This window comes from Bufo bufo, chromosome 7 (genome assembly GCF_905171765.1).
Source record: "Bufo bufo chromosome 7, aBufBuf1.1, whole genome shotgun sequence".
NCBI classification, from domain to species: Eukaryota; Metazoa; Chordata; class Amphibia; order Anura; family Bufonidae; genus Bufo; species Bufo bufo.
Window position 1 is genome coordinate 206,842,747 of NC_053395.1, and position 19,888 is coordinate 206,862,634.

The 19,888-nt window shown below is 43.9% G+C and overlaps 1 protein-coding gene and 1 long non-coding RNA gene across 3 annotated transcripts in view; one reads left to right on the plus strand and one right to left on the minus strand.

The window, feature by feature from the left end:
* The first annotated feature begins 173 nt into the window (after positions 1–173).
* On the plus strand, positions 174–2,069 carry LOC121008208. Its single transcript, XR_005780529.1, has 2 exons — positions 174–848; positions 1,024–2,069. It is a non-coding gene; the product is annotated as an uncharacterized LOC121008208 (long non-coding RNA).
* Positions 2,070–2,270: 201 nt separating this feature from the next.
* EPC2 (enhancer of polycomb homolog 2) overlaps positions 2,271–19,888 on the minus strand; it is a 72,145-nt gene continuing 54,527 nt past the window's right edge. Inside the window, exons 2-14 of one of the 2 annotated variants that reach the window (XM_040440712.1) lie at positions 19,019–19,178; positions 17,235–17,380; positions 16,321–16,527; positions 16,047–16,195; positions 15,791–15,923; positions 14,145–14,336; positions 13,973–14,062; positions 12,429–12,565; positions 11,668–11,993; positions 8,805–8,935; positions 7,706–7,868; positions 6,964–7,297; positions 2,271–3,390 (exon numbers count right to left, since the gene is read on the minus strand). In XM_040440712.1, the coding sequence (XP_040296646.1) occupies positions 3,318–3,390; positions 6,964–7,297; positions 7,706–7,868; positions 8,805–8,935; positions 11,668–11,993; positions 12,429–12,565; positions 13,973–14,062; positions 14,145–14,336; positions 15,791–15,923; positions 16,047–16,195; positions 16,321–16,527; positions 17,235–17,380; positions 19,019–19,178 (2,241 nt within the window). In that variant the 3' untranslated portion in view covers positions 2,271–3,317. Of the gene's footprint in view, positions 3,391–6,963; positions 7,298–7,705; positions 7,869–8,804; positions 8,942–11,667; positions 11,994–12,428; positions 12,566–13,972; positions 14,063–14,144; positions 14,337–15,790; positions 15,924–16,046; positions 16,196–16,320; positions 16,528–17,234; positions 17,381–19,018; positions 19,179–19,888 lie in introns of both variants that reach the window. The other variant, XM_040440711.1, reaches the window with a different exon arrangement.

A 19,888-nucleotide genomic window follows, 5' to 3' on the forward strand; every position in this document is an offset into this window, starting at 1 on the left:
TTCTTATGAGGTCAGGAGATAAGAGGTATACATGAGCCCTCAGGTGACGGGATTCAAAGAAAACGGAAAGTGACAGCTTGCTGAATACAGACCGATTTTTAATCCTTGTATCTCAGAAACAGCTGAACATTTTTAATAAAAGCCTATGGAAATTTTTTTCTTTGCCCAAAATGAGTAAAGTACAATACAAAATGCCCCCCAAAGGTGTCCATAGCCTTTAAAAGGGTTTTCCCGATTTTATGTAAATAAGGATTGTATAAGATTTGACAAAGGGTCTATTATTTTTCCAGAAACAGCACCACTGTTCTCCATGGGCAGTGCTTGGTATGGAGGCTCAGCCTCACTCACTTGACTGGGGATGAGCAGCAATACCAGCCTCAGCCACTGGACAAGAGCGGTGCCGTTTCTAGAGGGGTTAAAAAAAAAAATATATACCCTTTGTCTCATCTTACACAACTCTTTTAAAGCACTGCAATCTGCCACAGATCTCTGACAGCTGTCAGTAAATGTTAAGGTGCACAGCTCATTAGAAAAGAGCTCTGCAGCTGTGCCAGTTGGACTTGATCAGGGCAGGAGTTCTGATGTAAAATACGTTTCCATACAATGACAGCAAGCAAAGATATGAGGAAAGGTTGCAAAACTTTTCATAGCACAATGAATATACTTTAGTGGAAAAAAAATAAAATAAACTTAAAGGGGTTTTCTGGGGGGCTCTCGGCACATGTCCTGCCATCAACACACAGAGGGAAGCATACTTCCCTACCAGCTTCGCTCTCCCACCGCTATGACGCAAGGGGAGCAGGTCACTGCTGCAGCCAGTCATTGCCTGCAGAGGTGTCAAACAAGATGTTGACAGCTGGGGACCTGAGCACTGCAGCGGCGACGGGAGGGCGAAGGAGCAGGTAAGCATGCAAGGTGTGGGTTGTCGATAGACCCCCAGAAGATCAACAACCCCTTAAAGGCTACAGCAAAATGGCGACTTGTGGCTGCACGTGAGAAGAGGCAAATATCCCACAGCTAAAGCTGCGACTAATCATTGTGAATGTGGTTGCAGTGAGATCCAGCAGGTTTGTATCTCTGCCCACTACTGTAAACGCAATAAACTGCGGGTAGCAACGCAACAACATTCACCGTTCGCTGCGACAAAACAGGACAAGATGGCGATCTTATGTTGTGCGGTCACGATTCACCGTGTAGCCCTAGCCTTAAAAGGGATTTCCCAAGATTTAAACATATCCCCTATTCACAGGATAGGTGCTAAGTGTCTGATCGTGGGGGGCAACTTCTCGGACCAGCACTGACCTTGATAATGATGGTCCTCCTTCCCGCCTCCATATGAATGGTACAATGGTTAGGCAGGCGCAATGCTGCTCCATTCATCTGTATGGGACTGACCGAGATACCTGAGGGCTATGCTCTGCTTCTCTTCTACACCTATAGAGATGGATGGAGCGGCAGCGTCCATGCTCGACCACCGCTCCATTCATAGGTGGGATCTCGTGATCCGTCCTGTGGATAGGTAATACGTTCAAATCCTGGAACATCCCCTTTAATCTTCAGTTCAGTCTTTTTTATTTTCCTTTTTATTGTGACCCAATCAAAGGGGTAGGTCCAGGATTATGCCGATTTCTAGAAGATAGCAGACATGTTTTTCTAATCCTGGACAACCCCTTAAGGTTTTACACCGTGGAATAAAATATTTGTGCAAAGTAGCCGAGATTTGTTTTTTTTCCTTTTTTATTTCCCTGCAGTTTTTACTCATCAAGAACAAGTAACAGGGAAAACTGTCTGAACTAGTGCGACGACGAACAATCTGATAGAGAGGAGAACTACACATCTCATGTACAGGAAAATGGTATAAAAAATACAAAAAAGGTCAAATAAAAAAATGTATAAAAAAAATAACCACTAAACATTAGCAAAATGTCCAACAGCTAAGATTCAGACTATTTCAGACCCGTTACTTGCCTTGTTATTACAGGGAACCTCCCAGCATGACCCCCTCCAGGGACGGCTCAATAGGGAACCTCGGATTATTGCAATTCTATGTAATGCAATACACCCCCCCCCCCTCCCCCCAAAAAAAAAAAAAATCTCTCAAGACTGTTGTTAAGGGTCCATTCACACATCGGACAATTGCGGACAAGAATAGGACATGTTCTATTTTTTTTCCGGAGCCGCGGACCGGAAGGTCGGGGCCATGCTCCGGAAATGCGGATGCGGATAGCACACTGTGCTGTCCGCATCCATTCCTGCCCCATAGAGAATGAATGGAACGAGTGCGGACACATTCTACGGATGTGTGAATGGACCCTAAAGCCGAATAAAATATTTAATTCCGAAGGAAAAAAATAATAAATGGTCGTCCCGCTCAGGCGCCGGATGCATTGTTTTCCTTCTCCTTTCATAGACTTTGTGTAGATTGCTCTTATAAACTGGAATTATAAATAGAAATATACATTCAAAATATATGGAAAAAGTGAGTTTCTACATAAATTGTATTTCCGCTGTCTGGATCCATCCCTCCCTTGCGCAGTTTGTAGAAAATACCATTTTGCCTCAAATTTCATGTCTGACAGTGAAGTGCCACTATTAACGAGAAAAAAAAAAAAGAAAAAAAAAAAGCCAAATTGTGAAGCAAAATGAACAATGTGAAAACTTTACATTTCCTTTAGAAAAAAAAAAAGTACAAGAATTTTCTACCTATGAATCTTTAAAGTGGACCCATCGCTTTGCCATAGGCGGAGGCAGCCATCAGAGCTGAAACTCGTCAAGGCGCCTCCCTAACGTCATTGGCTTTTGGGTAGGGGCGCCAAACCTTGGCCCGGCCCGGCCTGCAAATACACTCGGCATAGGCGACGGGGGCACTTTAACTTTTTAGACACAAAAGTCAGATTTATTTGTACAAGATACAAAATGTAAACATGGCAAATAAATAGTTAAAACAAGTGATGCAGGACCCCGTTTCATGCTCATGATCCCATTAAAGATTGTTTTTTGTTTTTTTTATATCCATTCAGTTGCAAATTCAAGTGCAAAAGCATGATGATGAATATGTACTATTCAAGTAACAGAAATAATATGAATGATACAAATAAACTATTTTACAAGGTAGTGATTTTCTTTCTTCCAATTTTACAAAATGTACACAGAATAGTATATCGGGAAAACATCCCATACACTTCGAGAGTCCATTTAGGTCCATGGTAAGCACGCTCTGGTCCAAAGAGCATTGCAGGTTGCATTTCGGTGGAGGGGGGAAAAAAAATAAAAAATAAAGTCTGAAAAAAAGGTCAGGTCAAGTCCATGGTCTGAAGTTATGTCACCTCCATTGCTACTGTTGTGTCTGCGATTCCATTCAGGCCCAACCTCTCTGGTTCATGGTTCTCTCTGCAATGGAAAGGAAAGGCTGTTAGTATGGTCTTCAAGGCTATGCTTCTGAGATAATCTCTTCAGGCTCTGTTCACATCTGGGTAGGAGACTGACGCAGATTCTGTTGCTCTTGCAGAATTAAAAGGGGTATTCCGGTTGTTTCAAGTTATTATAACTATTAGATTGGAGGGGGCCCTACTGCTGAGACCCCCACCGATCATGAGAATGAACGGAGCGGCTGGTCGCAGATGCCCATGGCCATTCACTTCTATGGGAATCCCGGAGATAGCCAAAAGCTGTACTCTCTGGAACTCCCATAGAAATGAATAGAGCGACTGTTCCAGGTGTCTTGTGTAAAACAGCAGGCACCCGGGGGTATGTGGTGCCTGCTGAACGTGTGCCATCTTTAAAGACCCGAAATGCAATGTACATGTCAGTAATGGGTTAAAAGACTCAGGCAACCCCTTTAAAAAGGGAACCCGTCAGGTTGAACATGATGTCTGAGCTGAAGTGTTGATGTTCTAGAGCAGGAGGAGCCGGGCAGACAGATATATAGTTTTGTGGGAAAATATTCAGTATAACCTATATTTCAGTCATTTAAAAGGGGTTTTCCAGGATTTGTTATGCTAATGACCTATCCTCAGGACAGGTCATCAATATCAGATTGGTGGGGGTCCGACATCTGGCACCCCCGCCGATCAGCTGGTTGAATAGAAGGCTATGCTCCGTGTACAGGTGTAATTACAATCTGTCCCATTCACTTCTATGCGACGGCTCCTTCCTATTCAAGTGTAAACTACAGAGCCGTTCCAAAGAAGGTGAATGGGACGGCCTGTAATGTCAACGGTGAGCAGGTAAACAATGAAGGGAAGGCTGCGGCGGGGGTGCCAGGTGTAGGACCCCTGCCAATCTGATATTGATAGGCCATCAATATTAAAATCCTGGAAAACCCCTTTAAATTCCTGCTCATTCTGGGTTTTAAAGTGAAGGAGGCGGTCCTATCAGTGATTGACAGCCTTCCCTCTACGACTGCGTATACACAGAGAGCTGTCAATCACTGATAGGACCAAATCCTGGACTTCAAAGCCCAGAATGAGCAAGAATTTAAATGACTTACAAGTTTTACTGAATCTTTTGGAGGTATTCATTCTGTGGGATCTTCTCCAATCATGACCGGCAGGTGGGCCCTGAGGACTAGAGTTGAGGAACACTGCTCTAAAGGATCCGAGGCCTGCCACTGCAATGTCCCTATGGAGACCTGCAGGGCTCTACAGGAACATAGCAAACTCCCATAGACTGCAATGGTAATGCCCAGATGATCGCATGTTCAAGTCCCCTAGGACTGCCTTCCCCTGGGCCAAGTACAAATAAGCAAAGAGGAATATTGCAGTTGCATTGCCTTTCAAGTTTAATATAGCAACCCAAAATTGACAAAGCTATAAAAAACAAAACAAAAAAAAGAAGAGGTCACGCTGGTCTGAGAAGCTGAATGGCTGCATAGAAGACTATAGGGGGCGTCCTGCATTCTCATGCTATACTAATGCTTTTCAGGGCCCCCTCTTCCCTGCAAACCCTTACATACAGTCTTAAGATGATCTATACAGAAAGCATGCGGAGCGCGGCACCCCACTGACCAACAAACTGAATACAAAACATCTGATGAATCATTTTTTATTTTTATAAAAAAAAAAAAAAAAACACAACTAAAAAAAATAAATAAAAATAAACTGTGAAGACAAGAAATAAATGCAATTACAGGTTCACATACACCAACCGTAATCATAGATACAAAAAAAATATACAGACAGAACACATAAGTGCAAGGAGAGCGCCCCCCAGAGGAACGGGGCAGCAAGGAGCAAAATCATAATCCCATTAAAAGCACCAGTATAGCACAGTCATCCTTCTCATTGCCGAGGCAACCACAGACCCCACAGGTATTGGACCACCCAGCGTGGCCCCTTCATTTCTCCATGGGCCAGTCATCTGGTGTCAAAGTTGCAACTTTTTGGCACAAGCTCTCATTTGTGTATAAGAGGGTGACTTTTTTCACAGATTATGGCGTGGATTAGTATAAAGGGCCACAACGATCCTGGTGTAAAGTAGGACTAAAAGCTGACAGAATAGACGTTTCTGGTGCGCAGACAGCCCAAAGGTGTGCCAGATTTATTAAAGAGCCTGCTTCTTATTACATTTGGTGCATCTTACTCCACTAAACTGTTTACCAAAGACTGGGCTCCAAAATGTCAGTCTCCTTAAATCTGCTCCATGGTCTAACCAGGCAGGAGAATGGAATAAGCCACACTGGTCTGGGGTTAGCGGCTGTCTGGAATTGCAGCTTGGCTTTATGGAAGTGAATGGGGCCGACACAACCAGTACCCAGGGGTCGCGCTGTTTTTGTAGGAAAGTAGCCATTTTTCTAAGGGCTCATGCACGCGAACGTTGCCCGTTTTGCATTCCGCAAAACAAGGATACCAGCCGTATGCATTCGGCGGAACGGAACGTCCCATAATAGAACATTCCTATCCTTGTCCATAATGCGGACAAGAACGGGATATGTTCTATGTTTTTGCGGATGCAACGGAATGGACATACGGATGCGGACCCCTTTTTACCACAATTTCCACTAGGAACTCACAGCAGGTGGCCACACGCGGACCAGCCACATTGTCTAGGGCTAATCTGTGTATGGGCCTGCGGCAGCAATTAACTGCAAACCCGCAGCAGAAGTCAAAGGAAATGTGTCACCAAAAATTACTTTTCTGCCAGTTACAACCAGATTTTAACATATTTTCTTACTACAGTTTTTTTTATTTTTTTATTTCCTGAACATGATTATGGAGGTGGCCGTCTTGCCTGAGCTGTTTTTAACGGCATTTAGAGAATTGCTTTACGGCAGCCCCATGGTTTATAGACACAATGGTTTGGAGGGGACCTCAGTGACTTCCATGGGAGTTTTCTAGGCATGCTCTGTGACCTGTGCAGAGGTCAGTAGGTAGTAGATAAGCTGTGATATCACCGATTGCGAATGGAGGACCGTCTTATCCATACACAGAGGTGATATCTGTCATTCTAATCCAGCCTGTAATAAGGAGATAACTGCAGAAAAGGGATTTGTACAGAACAGCAAGTGGCGCCTATTATTAGGCTTATTGGCCAGTGTGAAAACTGCAGGTTTTTATTTAAATATAAATATTGGCAACAAAAATTCTTTAGCAAAAATGTGATTTAAACAATAGGTCATTTTCTAAAGACACATTCCCTTTAAGGCTCTGTTGACCCTAGAGTATTTATAGCAAATCCATGACAAGCTAGACACCCGATGAGTCCTGATGTGACCCACGGACTTAAAGGGGGTTATCAAGACTTTTATACTGATGAACTATCTTCTGGATAAAAGTCTCAGACAACCCCTTTAATGTGTAGTGGGGGTCAGCTACATTTCCTGGCGACGAGAATGGCAATGTGGACGGCATTACTATTGCTGTTAGAGAACCAGAACTCCTGAAGAAAAAAAGATGGCAGTGTTAACAGAGCCTTACATTTACTGGTCATAAGGGGGCAAAAGCAAGTTCAGCTCACAACACACACCTGGCTATGCTGCTGATGGCACTGCTCGGAGTAACCTTTGGCACTCGATCCATGCTGGCAGCAACTGTGGCGAGTTTTAAGGCTGTGGGAGATGGTGCAGAAGTCCTTGTATTGATATGCACATTGACAGGTGACACAACACTGAGGTTGTTGAAGTGAACGGTGTTCGTTAGGCAGGAGTTACTCATAGGAAGAGTCTGGGGACTACTTGTGCACAATGTTGGGATTAAGTGGTTAGAGGTGGGGTGTCCAACTGTCCGAACAAGCTGAACGGTGGAGATCCCTGGGCTGGATGATAGCGCCACGTTTGCAGAGTACAGCGTTTTGTTAGCCCCTGGAAAACATAAGAATAGCATCTGGTAAGCATAAAGACTAGACAGAGATACACACATCATTTTTAGGAACATGGATTTCTAAAGAACAGGATGAGACTCCGTTTACATCCATGTACTGAACATAAACCTGGAGAGCACCCCCAGAATACAGATCAAAAAAGTACCAACTGCGCAATGACAATAAGCCATTAAAAAAAAATACTACTAATTCTATACCCTGATGTAATTAGGTACATGGAAAACATACATTGCTACTGCAGGAAATTATATGGTTATTATATGCAACAAAGAATAAAAATAGATTTTAAAAAGTAGATTGTTGGGAGACCATCAACAAGCAGGTGATGGCTTGCAGACAAACAGCTGACCACATTTTGAAAACAGCTTTCACCGTGGCCTACGCTTACCTCCTGGATGTTGTACGACGCCGTTCAGGTTGCTGTGGCTGGTACTTTGATCCTTGTTCACTTCACTGCGTCCTGGTGCAGGCGAATTAATAACGGCGGATGCAGCAAAGTGGGCACTAGCGGAGTCCAGTGTCTTGGACATGCAGTCAGAATTACCAAAGCCCTAAGGATGATAAAATCAGTTTTTGGAATCAAATAAAAAAGGGACCTCATGTATTGTACATTCTATACTGAACTCTCCCTGTTCCCTTTTAAAATCAAGCATAGTACATCTGATGACCTGTAGATGGTGCTAGCGAGACCTTGTTTGAATTCTCAATTCAGTGCACAAAAGGGATGTTACCACCACAATTAACGGTTTTCAAATATTCATAAACTACAAAAGGGAGTCTGTCACCAGGAAACTCACTGTTAAAACAAGGCGCTATGCCTTTAGGGCTAGCATACCTGAATTCTGAAGAAAAAGTACTTTTAAACCATATGCACCATTTAATCCATATGCAAATTTGTAGTTAAATGCACTCTGTGCACCCTTGCTCCTCCTCCCTCCCCTTGATTGACAGGGCAGGCAGGATGACCATGCAGGAACCCGGCCTGTCAATGGAGAAGGAGGAGCTGGCAGAAGAAGCAGGAAGAGCATAGGTGCATGGAGAGGCTTGGGCCTGCCTTCGGTGCACTTCACTGCACATTTTCATACAAATTAAAATTGGTCCTACAATGCACTGGTCCTGACTTGACAGTGAATTTCATGGTGACCGATTCCCTTTAAAGAGTGTGTGGGGGTGGGGGAGGTGGGAGTTATCACTGAAAATGTAATTTCTAACTTTCTAGGTGAAATGTGTTATGTCAAACAAACCAACCACTCATTTTACTGGGGGAAGGTGCTGTCTGCAACTTTTTTTTTCTGCAGCGACCGCTACAAGGGAAATTTAGTATTAAATGCAGCCATTGCTCGTTAGCGTCCCTTCGGTCAGCCTCCACGAGGGATAGGAGATCTGTCAAGACGCCCCTTCTGTTCAAGATGCATCACAAACAGGTTAGTGCTGAGAAGTAGAACCATGCTTCAGGCACAGCACAGGGAACCCGAGCGCTACGGTACCTGTGCGTTTGGATTGATCTGCTGTGAGGACTGCTGGGATTGCTGCTTCTGTTGGAGCTGCGCCAGCTGCTGTTTTTGCATCTGTACTAACTGCTGCTGATGCGTCTGGAACTGTTCTTCTGTGATGCCCCCTGTGACTGCAAAACAATGGAAATAAGGCTTCATGAAAAGTCAGGAAGTGATATCACGACAGTCATAGCCAGGGAATGCGCAGGCCGGATTCTATTGAGCATCTTATGGTCCAGCTTATTTTGGGCCATAACTTATCAAAGCTGTATGAAGGCTTTGTTTTTGTGGGAAGAGCTGTAGTTTTTATTTACTTTTTCCATTTACTAACATTTTTTGTAATAATCTTTATACTTTACTTAACCAATTCTGCATAAAAGGCTATGTACACCTTCTGAGCATTTTTTTTAATGACTGCATTTTACTCATTTTGGGCTAAAAAAAAAATTCTTTAATTGAACTTTATAAAAAAAAGAAAAAAAGAAAAAAGTGAGCCAATCTGTCACAAAGGATTAGCTGTCGAGCTGCGTGTTCTCTTTGTGCCAGTCATTTCATAAACCTTATCTCTACATTTTTAAAAAGGTCATAAACACTTATTTAAGCTTTACATTTTTAATAAGGTTCAATCGAATTATTTTTTTTTAAGCTCAAAATGAGTACAGTGCAATAATAAAAAGTCCCGAAAGGTGTGACATAGCCTTTAACTACTTAATTCACCCGCTCCTATGCATAGAATGTCTATATTACTTACGGCCTCGAAAACCCTTTTTAAAAGGTTATATTGAACTGCAAATCCGTTCCTTACATCTGAAAGAAGTTGTTTTGGTGGCAAGCATTTGGATTTCTGCAAGCCCATAGGACAGTTGCAGACTTTTCTGCAACCTATCTGCCGCATGCGAGTATACCCAAAAGGTCTCTTTCACACGGGAGTCACGTTTTGGCTCAGGATGCGTCCCGGGTGCATTGCGGAAAACCCGCGCGAGTAGGTACGCAATTGCAGTCAGTTTTGACAGCGATTGCGTTTTGCACGCGTGTGATAAAAAACTGAATGTGGTACCAAGACCCAAACCTGAACTTCAGTGAAGAAGTTTGGGTTCAAGGTTGTGTAGATGTAATTATTTTCCCTTATAACATGGTTATAAGGGAAAATAATAGCATTCTTAATACAGAACGCATAGTACAATAGGGCTGGAGGGGTTAAAAATAAAATAAAAAATAATTTAACTGAACTTAATCCACTTGTTCGCGCAGCCCGGCTTCTCTTCTTTCTTCTGGACCTGGGTAAAGGACCTTTGATGACATCACTGCGCTCATCACATGATCCATCACCACAGGTCCTTTTCCTCACAGAAGACGACAGAAGAGAAGCCGGGCTGCGCGAACAAGTGGAATAAGGGGAGTTAAAAAAAAAATTTTTAACCCCTCCAGCCCTATTTTACTAAGCATTCTGTATTAAGAATGCTATTATTTTCCCTTATAACCATGTTATAAGGGAAAATAATAATGATCGGGTCCCCATCCCGATAGTCTCCTAGCAACCGTGCGTGAAAATCACACCGCATCTGCACTTGCTTGCGATTTTCACTTCTATGGGGCCTGCGTTGCGTGAAAAAAAAGGCACAAAATAGAGCATGCTGCGATTTTCACGCAACGCACAAGTGATGCGTGAAAATCACCGCTCATGTGCACAGCCCCATGGAAATGAATGGGTCCGGGTGCAATGCGTTCACCTCACGCATTGCACCCGCGCGGAAATCTCGCCCGTGTGAAAGAGGCCTAAGGCTACCTGCGCACATTGCGGATTATGCGTCTTTTTTCCATGTGAATTCTTAAGAGGAAAAACCACAGTGTACGGCCTCCTGCACACGACCGTTGTGTGCATCCGCGGTTCCGTTTTTTTTCGGGTCCGTGGAAAAAAAAAAAATTCAAAAAAAAAAAAATAAATAAAAAAAAAAAAAAAAAAAAAAAAAAAAAATCGGAAAATGCACCGTTTGGCAGCCGCATCCATGATCCGTGTTTCCTGGCAGTGAAAAAAATAAGACCTGTCCTATTTTTTTCACGGTCAACGGTTCGCGGACCCATTCAAGTCAATGGGTCCGTGAAAAATCACGGATGCACACAAGATTGTCATCCGCGTCCGTGATCCGTGTCCGTTTTTTCCTATCATTTCAATGGCAAACTTGACTTAGATTTTTTTTCCATTTTTCATGTCCGTGGATCCTCCAAAAATCAAGGAAGACCCACGAACGAAAAAACGGTCACGGATCACGGACCAATGGAACCCCGTTTTGCGGACCGTGAAAAAATACTGTCGTGTGCCGGAGGCCTAATACAGTACCAGCAAACTGAACAGAATTTGACAATTCTCATGTACACTTTGCTTTTTTTTTTTTCTGTGCGGAAACTGACCTGCTGTACAGATGTAGAAATCCAAAGCATGTCATTATATTTGCTTTTTTATTGGTGCAGATTTCACCCTTTCCAATGCAAGGGTAAGATCTGCGGAAAGTCAGCAACAAATCTGCACCAAAAACCAAAAGTAACAAATGCATTTTTTGGTGCTGAAACACACAGAAATCGTAGATTCTCCTCTTGACAGCCCGCAACTGCGTGCAGGTACCCCAGTAGTGACCCAGGCTGCACACACACACGTGTTCCATCTAACTGCTTCTATAACCATTGAAGACATCCTCGTTCATACGGCTGCACTAAAATGCAACATTTTCCCAGCAAAACTGATCGACCGTGTTACATGGGCTCTATCTATAGTGACAGGAATCACTGACCACATTACTATCCATCAGCATTGAGCTAACACGACAGAGCTCCATGTGAAACAGAAAGGACAGAGTTTTACCTGTCAGGCCGTTCTTGCTGGTGCTCAGTAACGCTCGCTTAATGCTCATGGCATGTCCTACTAGCCTTGAGGTACATTCTTCGCTATCGCCGTCTTGAAAATGTATTCGCCTTGGCTGGAAACACTGCAGTCGACACGACTTAATATTGCTTAAGATTTCAGATAGAGACAGTCTGTTTTCACAATGGTTATCGGAAGCATTGGTCCATGAGATATCGGGAGGCGAATGTGCAATTTCGGAAGAGCTTGAAAAAGTAGACAACATTTCGGGGTCAAGCTGCGTTAGGGTGGAGTCGTGCTGTGTGGATAACCGGTCCATTACAACCCTGAAACGCAATGAGAGAGCATAATAATGCTTTAATTCTGTGCATTTGTGAATTCTTTCAAAGTGATGAGATATTTTAGATAAAGCCACACAGGCTAAATGGTTATTCCCATCTTATAATGGGTAGAATAAGCCATCACTTATCCAGCCTGGGAGAATGAAGGGCTGCAGAGCCGTGTCTACTTCTAAGTTCTTCCTGCACATCGGCGCACCAGCCACCAGCCGTGCTGGGAACTGCAGCACAGCCAAATTCAGTTGGGTGGTCCGGGTGCCACCGAGCAGGGAAAACTTAGAAGGGACGCAGTGCTGCGACACCTTTATTCTCAGGATCGATGAGGGACCAAGAGGTCAGACCCCCCACTGATCGTAAAACAAGGTCATATCCATCATTGGAATACCTCTTTAACCACCCTGAACTAACTTTTAAATAATTTACCTTCCACCTCGGCCCAGTCGTCTTCTTGCAAACCCTATACACCGTCTGGGGACTGTAAGAGTGGTTAAGCAATGCTTATACCGAAGCCTAGCCAATCCTGACAAATCGGAAGGATCATCAATTTGGTCCAATCGTGGCTAAAGAAGAACACAGACCAACAATAAGTATATAGTATATAAATTAAAAATACAAAAAAAAAAAAGCCTCAACATTAACTCTGTTTGACCATATACTGGAAGCACAGTTCCCTACAAACTGTGCAGCTCAGAAATTACCCCTACTCAGAGAACCTGTGTTCCTCAGCAGACCTGACTGTACAATGCACCCGAATCGATCTGCCTGTACAAAGAGGAAACTGTGCGGAGGTACAGCTACAGCTACACAGTCCTCTCTCGCTCTCTAGTGTTCTGGCTCTTGTTACAACCAGGGCCATGTTGAGCCTGGAGAGGCAAGTAACTACTGGACCCTAGGTATTTAGTATTAACATCCTTCTCTCCCTTAAAGCACCAAAGATATTGTCAGTAACCCTCAAAGCCCTAGACCTCCAGGTATACTGCCATTAACCTCTTCGCTGTCCTAGATCACCAACAACATTGACAATAACATTTTCTTTGCCATAGATCACCAGGGATGCTGACACGAACACCTAGTGTCACAGACCACCATGGGTACAGACACTAGCCCCTTCACTGCCCTACACCACCAGAGGTATATACAATCTAAACCGTGCTAGACCAGGATGTTGTGTAGTACTATTTGCTTGTATTCTATGTGGCCCTGTATATCTGACTGCTTAAAGGGGTTTTACCATCACATACAATGGGGGCATATCGCTAGGCTATGCCCCCATTGTCTGATAGGTGCAGGTCCCACCTCTGGGACCCGCACCTACAACATGAATGGAGCGGGGAAATGAATGGAGGGTGCACTGCACAGCCACCCTCCATTCATTTCGATGGGGCCGCCGAAAATAGCCGAGTGCTGGCTCGGCCATTTCTGTCTGCCCCATAGAAATGAATGAGAGCAGGGGCCGCTCCTATTCACTTGTATGGGAGCAGCGCTTGGTGGTGGACCGACCCCGGGAAACCTGGGGTCCTTCAGCCACAGCTCTCTCCGCTCCTTTCTCCTTGTAGGTGCAGGTCCCAGAGGTGGGACCCACACCTATCAGACAATTGGGCCAAATCCTAGCATTATGCCCCCATTGTAGGTGATGGAAAAACCCCTTTAGATGCTAATTATTAGGAAGCTGTATTATCCAGCTTAGAGGGAACACTGCCCATGGCCCGAACTTTCCCACTCATTTGCTACAGAGGCTTAGAGGGAGTACTGACTAGCAGAACACACGTTGACACATGTAAAAGGATGTGTGTCAGGTTGAATACAGCAAAGCTGCAAAACTAGCACAAAGCCCATGGACAGCCTGAGACCATGGTGGAAAGACTAAACATTGCAGAACTTTTTATTTCCTTGCATTTGCTAACTAAACAATGGCAAAAATGTCACATTTCAGCTTCCTACATTTTGAAATAAATTGACAGTCTTACGGCATAATACTGGCATCCAGTTCTTCTCCGGAAGGCAAATGGCCCATCGGGGTCATTCTCTTCTTCCAGCTCAGACACTGGAGAGGGTACCTGAAGAATGCACATACATTAGAGCAGCTCTTGCCTTGCAGATCTCCATCTGAAAGATTATAACCCCTGCAATAAGACCAACCTGTGGAAACTCCTCATCATCGGAGCTGAGGAAGTCATACTGCTTGATATCGCTCTTGTTAATTACTGGCAATGGCTCTGAGGCTGGTTGTGGCAGAGGGGTCACAATGGGCTCTGCTTTTGGCTTCTTTGGGTATTTCTTCTTTATCCTGACTACTTCTACATCCTCTTTCACAGAAGGATGATGATTATTCTAAAAAATAAATTTGCACAATTAATAGCAACCAAAACCCCTTTGCAACAATGAACAAAACTTCTGCATCACAGCCAAAGCATTGAACAGCATTTACATGAACTCTTCATATCCAACCAAAAATTCTGCATAACTATTTGCGTCCTAAAGGGGTTGTGCACCTTTGGGGGTGACTATCACAGCGCATTATTTTAAGAGGTTGTCCATCTTTTATTAAGTTATGATCGATCCTCAGCATAGGCCATCACTAGTTGATCGGCATGGGTCAGACACCCTGCACCCCCACCGATTGACTGTTCGGCAATAGGTCCGGTGCTGGAAGCAGACAGCTCCATCCATTTTATAGTAGACTGAGCTAGTCTCTGCAGTGCTGCTCCCTGTTTGAATGTCTCAAAAGATCACAAACATGACCTGTTCAAATGGCGGATGGACTCCCATTCTTGTGATAGGTGGAGGCCCTAGTGGTCAGATCTCTGCTGATCAGACACTCATCCCCTATTCTGTGAATAGGGGATACATTGTCTTAATGGGACAATCCCTTTAATCAATAAAGCAATCTTTGAGAAAATAAAATGGTGCAAAATGGAAGGATGCAGGTGATTTAATACCAGGGCTGTGGAGTCGGAGTCGGGGGAAATTTTGGGTACCTGGAGTCGGAGTCGGCAAACAATGCACCGACTCCGACTAAATTTAGATTGGAATAAAAAAAAATAAAAAAAAGCAAGTTTAAATGTCCCAATTCACAAAAAGTTATAATTAATGACTTCTCTACTGTAAGAATAAAGACCAATGCATGCAGTGCCTCACGTAACCGCAAAACGAACACGTTAAGTGACCGTGAAGAAGCATGCTTTTCATGCGCTTCACTATATGGCACGCAACGCACAATTAGGAGCTGCAATACTTATACTTTCCATAATGTTGTGTTCTGCTTTTACAGGGAACGCAGCGTCCATGTGTAACCTAGCCTCTCACTGATAAGGGATTAAATAAATATGTTTTTTGCAGGACTAGAGAGTGAGACACTTGTATAAGTGAAGGGAATGGAGGGCCAATAGTTCAAGACTGAAGCTGTAAACCATTGGAAAAACTGCTGTCATTCAGCTAAGGCTAGAAAAACTTGTAAACTCTGATTGTTAGCTTAAACTTTAAACAGGACTATGGGATTCTCCTAGGAAAATCATGTTTTAGAATAAATGCCCCTTCCTGGATCCTCCTTTGTTTTCATTGTGTTTGTCTATGCTTAAACTGTGCAATACAGTAGACTGTTGGCTTCCCAGCCAGTAGTCCTGTGGTAGGTTGCGTTTCTTTCCCTCAAGTAATGTATAAAATACATTCGCATATTAATACAGAGGAGTCGGAAGTACATAAAACTGAGGAGTCGGAGTATTTATCTACCGACTCCACAGCCCTGTTTAATACTGGTGGGAAAGTAACATTTCTTCATGACATACCTTAGATTTGCTTTCAGAAACTCGGTGATGGTTGCCATTGTGAAGAGATGTTGGAATGGGATGAACCTCCCTCTCGACTTTCGGAATTTTAATTTCATTCAAAATTTCACCTCCAAAGTCGCCCAAATTATACCTATCATAGAAAAGGTAAGGAAAATATAAGAAATTACGGTGAACAGCAGAGTGGGCGGGTATAGTTGGCTCTTTGGTTGCATATGGCATGATGTAGTAATCAGAAAAAGAAGGTAGATTTCACCTTTTCTCAACCACTTCCAATGTCAAATGCAACAATTCCCGCTTTGTCTTCTCTCTTCTTTTGATCATTTCCAAAATAGTAATGGCTCGGCTAAACTCCCTCCTGAGCTTCAACATCTTCTCATAAGAGGCTTCATCGTTCTTCCGATTCTGCAGGAAATTGTACAAATATTTTACATTAAAACAGAAACTGTACAGATCGGAAAAACAGGAATGACAACAGACAACCCATAATTCAGAATGACAAGGAAGAGGCTCTTGTGGCAAAAACTGACCTTCCGCGTCTGCATCTTCTCAGTTCTCCGCCGGAATGCAACATACGGGTCATTGTTGGTGGACCCGTCGCGCTTCTCTTGTTTGATTTGGGGAATGAGGGAAGGCCCCCTGCAGTTTTTCCGTTTTCTTACCCAGTAGTCATACACAGATTTGATAAGGTAATCATCCTCGTTTAGCAGCAACTTTGCTTCCTGAAGAGTGACAAGCTGAAATCGTAATGCAAATATAAAGAAGTTATTATATATAAGCAGTAAAATGATATTATACAAATTTCACTACAGCCACCCCTCCCCCCCAGTAATTATCCCAAACCATTTCTGTGTCAATTAAAAGGGTAGAGGGGTTATCAGATCGATTTCTAAATGAAGGCAAGATATCGGAATAAAGAAACCATGTTTACCTCCTGGAGCCCCCTCCGGTCCGGCACCCATAGTGTAATGTTTTAGCTGGGGCAGTGATATACCACATGTGACTGCTGCAGCCCATCACTGATTCCAGCACAGTGATTGGCTGCAGAGGTCACATGTGGTATACGGAAACATCACTGCTGTAGTCAGGACAATGGGACGGTGGGAAGTGCTTCAGGACAGAAAGTATAAAATATTATACCGATAGCTTCCCTTCCTTCAGAAAAACCCTTTAGATTGGGTTATGTTGCAATTCCCAAAACCGTGGCTGGTAAAAACTGGCCCTGGTTTGGAAATAAAAAAAAAAACAGAAGGGACCACGGCTCCTTTGTTCTAGGCATCAGGAGAGAAACTTGTGGTCAGACCTCTACCAATCTGCTATATCTTTTCGATATGTAACTGATACATATCATAGGAAACCCCTTGGATTGCTCCGGTTTTGATACGTTTGGCACGCCCGTGAAGATGACCTCTAATACCAATGGTGTACTGTTTCCCCCAATTACCTGATTGGAGCTTGCCTTTTCCAGCCTATCAATCATAGTTTCAAACTGCAGTGGTTTGATTTCCATCTTCCTGTTGAGTCGGTTAAGCAACGTCTCATCTTCCGAGTCCATATCATAATCTGGCTGCTCATTGTCCAGATTAAACGCTACAAGTTAAAATGAATGGAAAGGGGTTAATATAATACTAAAACAAAATGGCGAAACTAACAGGAGGTGCAAAATATTTATAACAAAAAAAAAAAAACATTTGTAACTGGGTAAATTATTTTGATTATTAGGATTTTAATTTTGTGCTACTCAATATATATAATGGCACAGGTCTATTACAATGACCAGACTGTCTTAGGCTACATTCACACGACCGTATGCGTTTTGCGGTCTGCAAATTGCGGATCCGCAAAACACGGATACCGGCCGCGTGAATGTAGCCGGCCCCATGATAGAAATGCCTATTCTTGTCTGCAAAATTGCGGAACGGATGCGGAGCCAAAAATACGGTTGTGTGAATGCACCCTTATACTAACTTAAAGAGGTTGTCAGGTTCAGAGCTGAACCCGGACAAAAGCTGCCCTTCATTTTCGGGCTTCACATGGGTATGCTAGGTGGAGACTTCCACCTAGCAGTAAGCCTGGTGACGTCAAAGGCACAAATGGGCGGTCTTTAGCGCTGCGCTAGGCTGGTTTACAGGTTAGGGCAGGGCTAGAGAACCCCCATTAGTGCAGGGGACGTCACCGTGATCACTGCTAGGCAGAAGCCTCTGCCTAGCATACTGAGAATAAGCCGGGGACGTCAACAGCAGTAAACAAACAGTCCTTGTCCTGCGCGCTACAGCGCAGGGAAAGTGCTCCGATTCTCCACCTCAAACATAGTAAAAGAGATTACCGGTATATCGCCTTTAAAAATACACATATCTAAATTGCCATTAAAGGGTTATTCCCGCCTCGGACAATTAAGGACGGGTTATAAAATGTCTGATAGATGTGAGTCCCGCCTTAAAAATGGGGTTTCCTGTAATAATTGCACTTTATATAAGGCCCTGCTCCCCGCCGCTCCGATCCTCCACTATCTCCATCTGTATCAGGCTGCGGGCATTAGATAAAACGTAATTATCACGGGAAAACCTCTTTAAGGACCCGCACCTATGTGGAAGCCCCCGATCCCTTTTGGAGATGCAGCCGCTGCATCCAGGCAAGGAGTAAATGGAGAGGCGGCCGTATAGGCACATGGCTCTTTATTCACTTCTATGAGAGTTAAGGAGGCCACTCTCTCCATTCATCCTCCATCTTGAACGTACATGGGTGATGCAAAAAGTCACTAAAGAAAAAAAGAAAACTAAGGAGGAAGATTAAAGAACAAAAGGATGTGCGGAGGAAGCGAGGCAAGGTGCAAGCAGGAAGGCTTTGGCCATTTTCTGAATTTCTCATGGTGGGTCCTCCGACATCATCATAAATAATAGTTAAATCTTTTAGGAAATCCTTATGAAGGGTCTAGCTTAGCAAAAAACCCAGTGACAACATTTTTGCAGAGTTGGCACATCAAATGAGCGTTCAAAGTTGCTCTTCATCTGGATGGCACGGTATAATATTACACAGAAACTGGGGAAACGGACGAGACTAGATTGTGAAGAGTCAGTAACTGATCGGCGTCTATACAGAGGGCATTGAGACTTGGCTTCCTGTGTCAGCGGCCAGGTGGCTCACGAGCTCAGAAGCAACAGATGCAGCAGTGTGATAACTGGACGGGTGACAAGGAGGGCGCACCGCCACTTTAAGGGATTTACTTACGCTGAATGTGAATGAACTGCTTGGGCTGTTTAAATTCTCCTTTGTACAGGCGACTGTAGTAGACGACATTGCTCTCGGCTTCGGGGACAGGAATGACCATGGTTTCTTTCTTTTCTCTAAAAACTTGCTGTGCCGAGATAGCGCGCTGTAAGTGATGTTCCTGCAAACGAGAACGGACAGAAGCGAAGATTTAGAGGAATGATAAACCAACGTGTAATGCAATGCTAAAGTAACCAGCAAAGCTCATCACTTCACATAAATATCCTGCAGAGGACAACTCAAAAATCTCCTCTCCGAGCATAGGACAAAAGAGCCCGAAACCAGTCACCATCACCCATCAATGCTGAATTATGGCTCGTTCGGCACTACCTGCCTGAAGAAGCACGCTCTCCCCCTCCCCCGCCTCCATTTCGAGGCCGGAAATAATCATGTTGGGGGATCCATCTGGGCTCAGTTCGATGACTGCTGCCGGCTGGGAGAGTATTTAGAGAGGGGAGGAAAGGCTGGACATAATGAAATCCAATAAAAATAAAATAAAGTTAGGAGACCCCCACATATTAGACCGCATAAATCTGTGGCATGCAGCTAACCATTTTGGAAATCAGAGGGGAGGAACACAAGTGGCCAGACATGTGTGATCCTGTTATTAGGTAGGGCATCGGTACAATGCTCTAATGTGAACCAGGGCAGTCCGAGGTTTATTAAAGGGGTTTTCCGAGACTTTAATACTAAGGACCCATCCTCAGGATAGGTCATCAGTATCTGACTGGTGGGGGTCCGACACCTGGGACCCCCGTTGATCAGCTCGCAGTAGCCCTAAGCCATGTGACGTCACGTTTATCAGTCATGTGGCCAAGGAGCAGCTCAGCC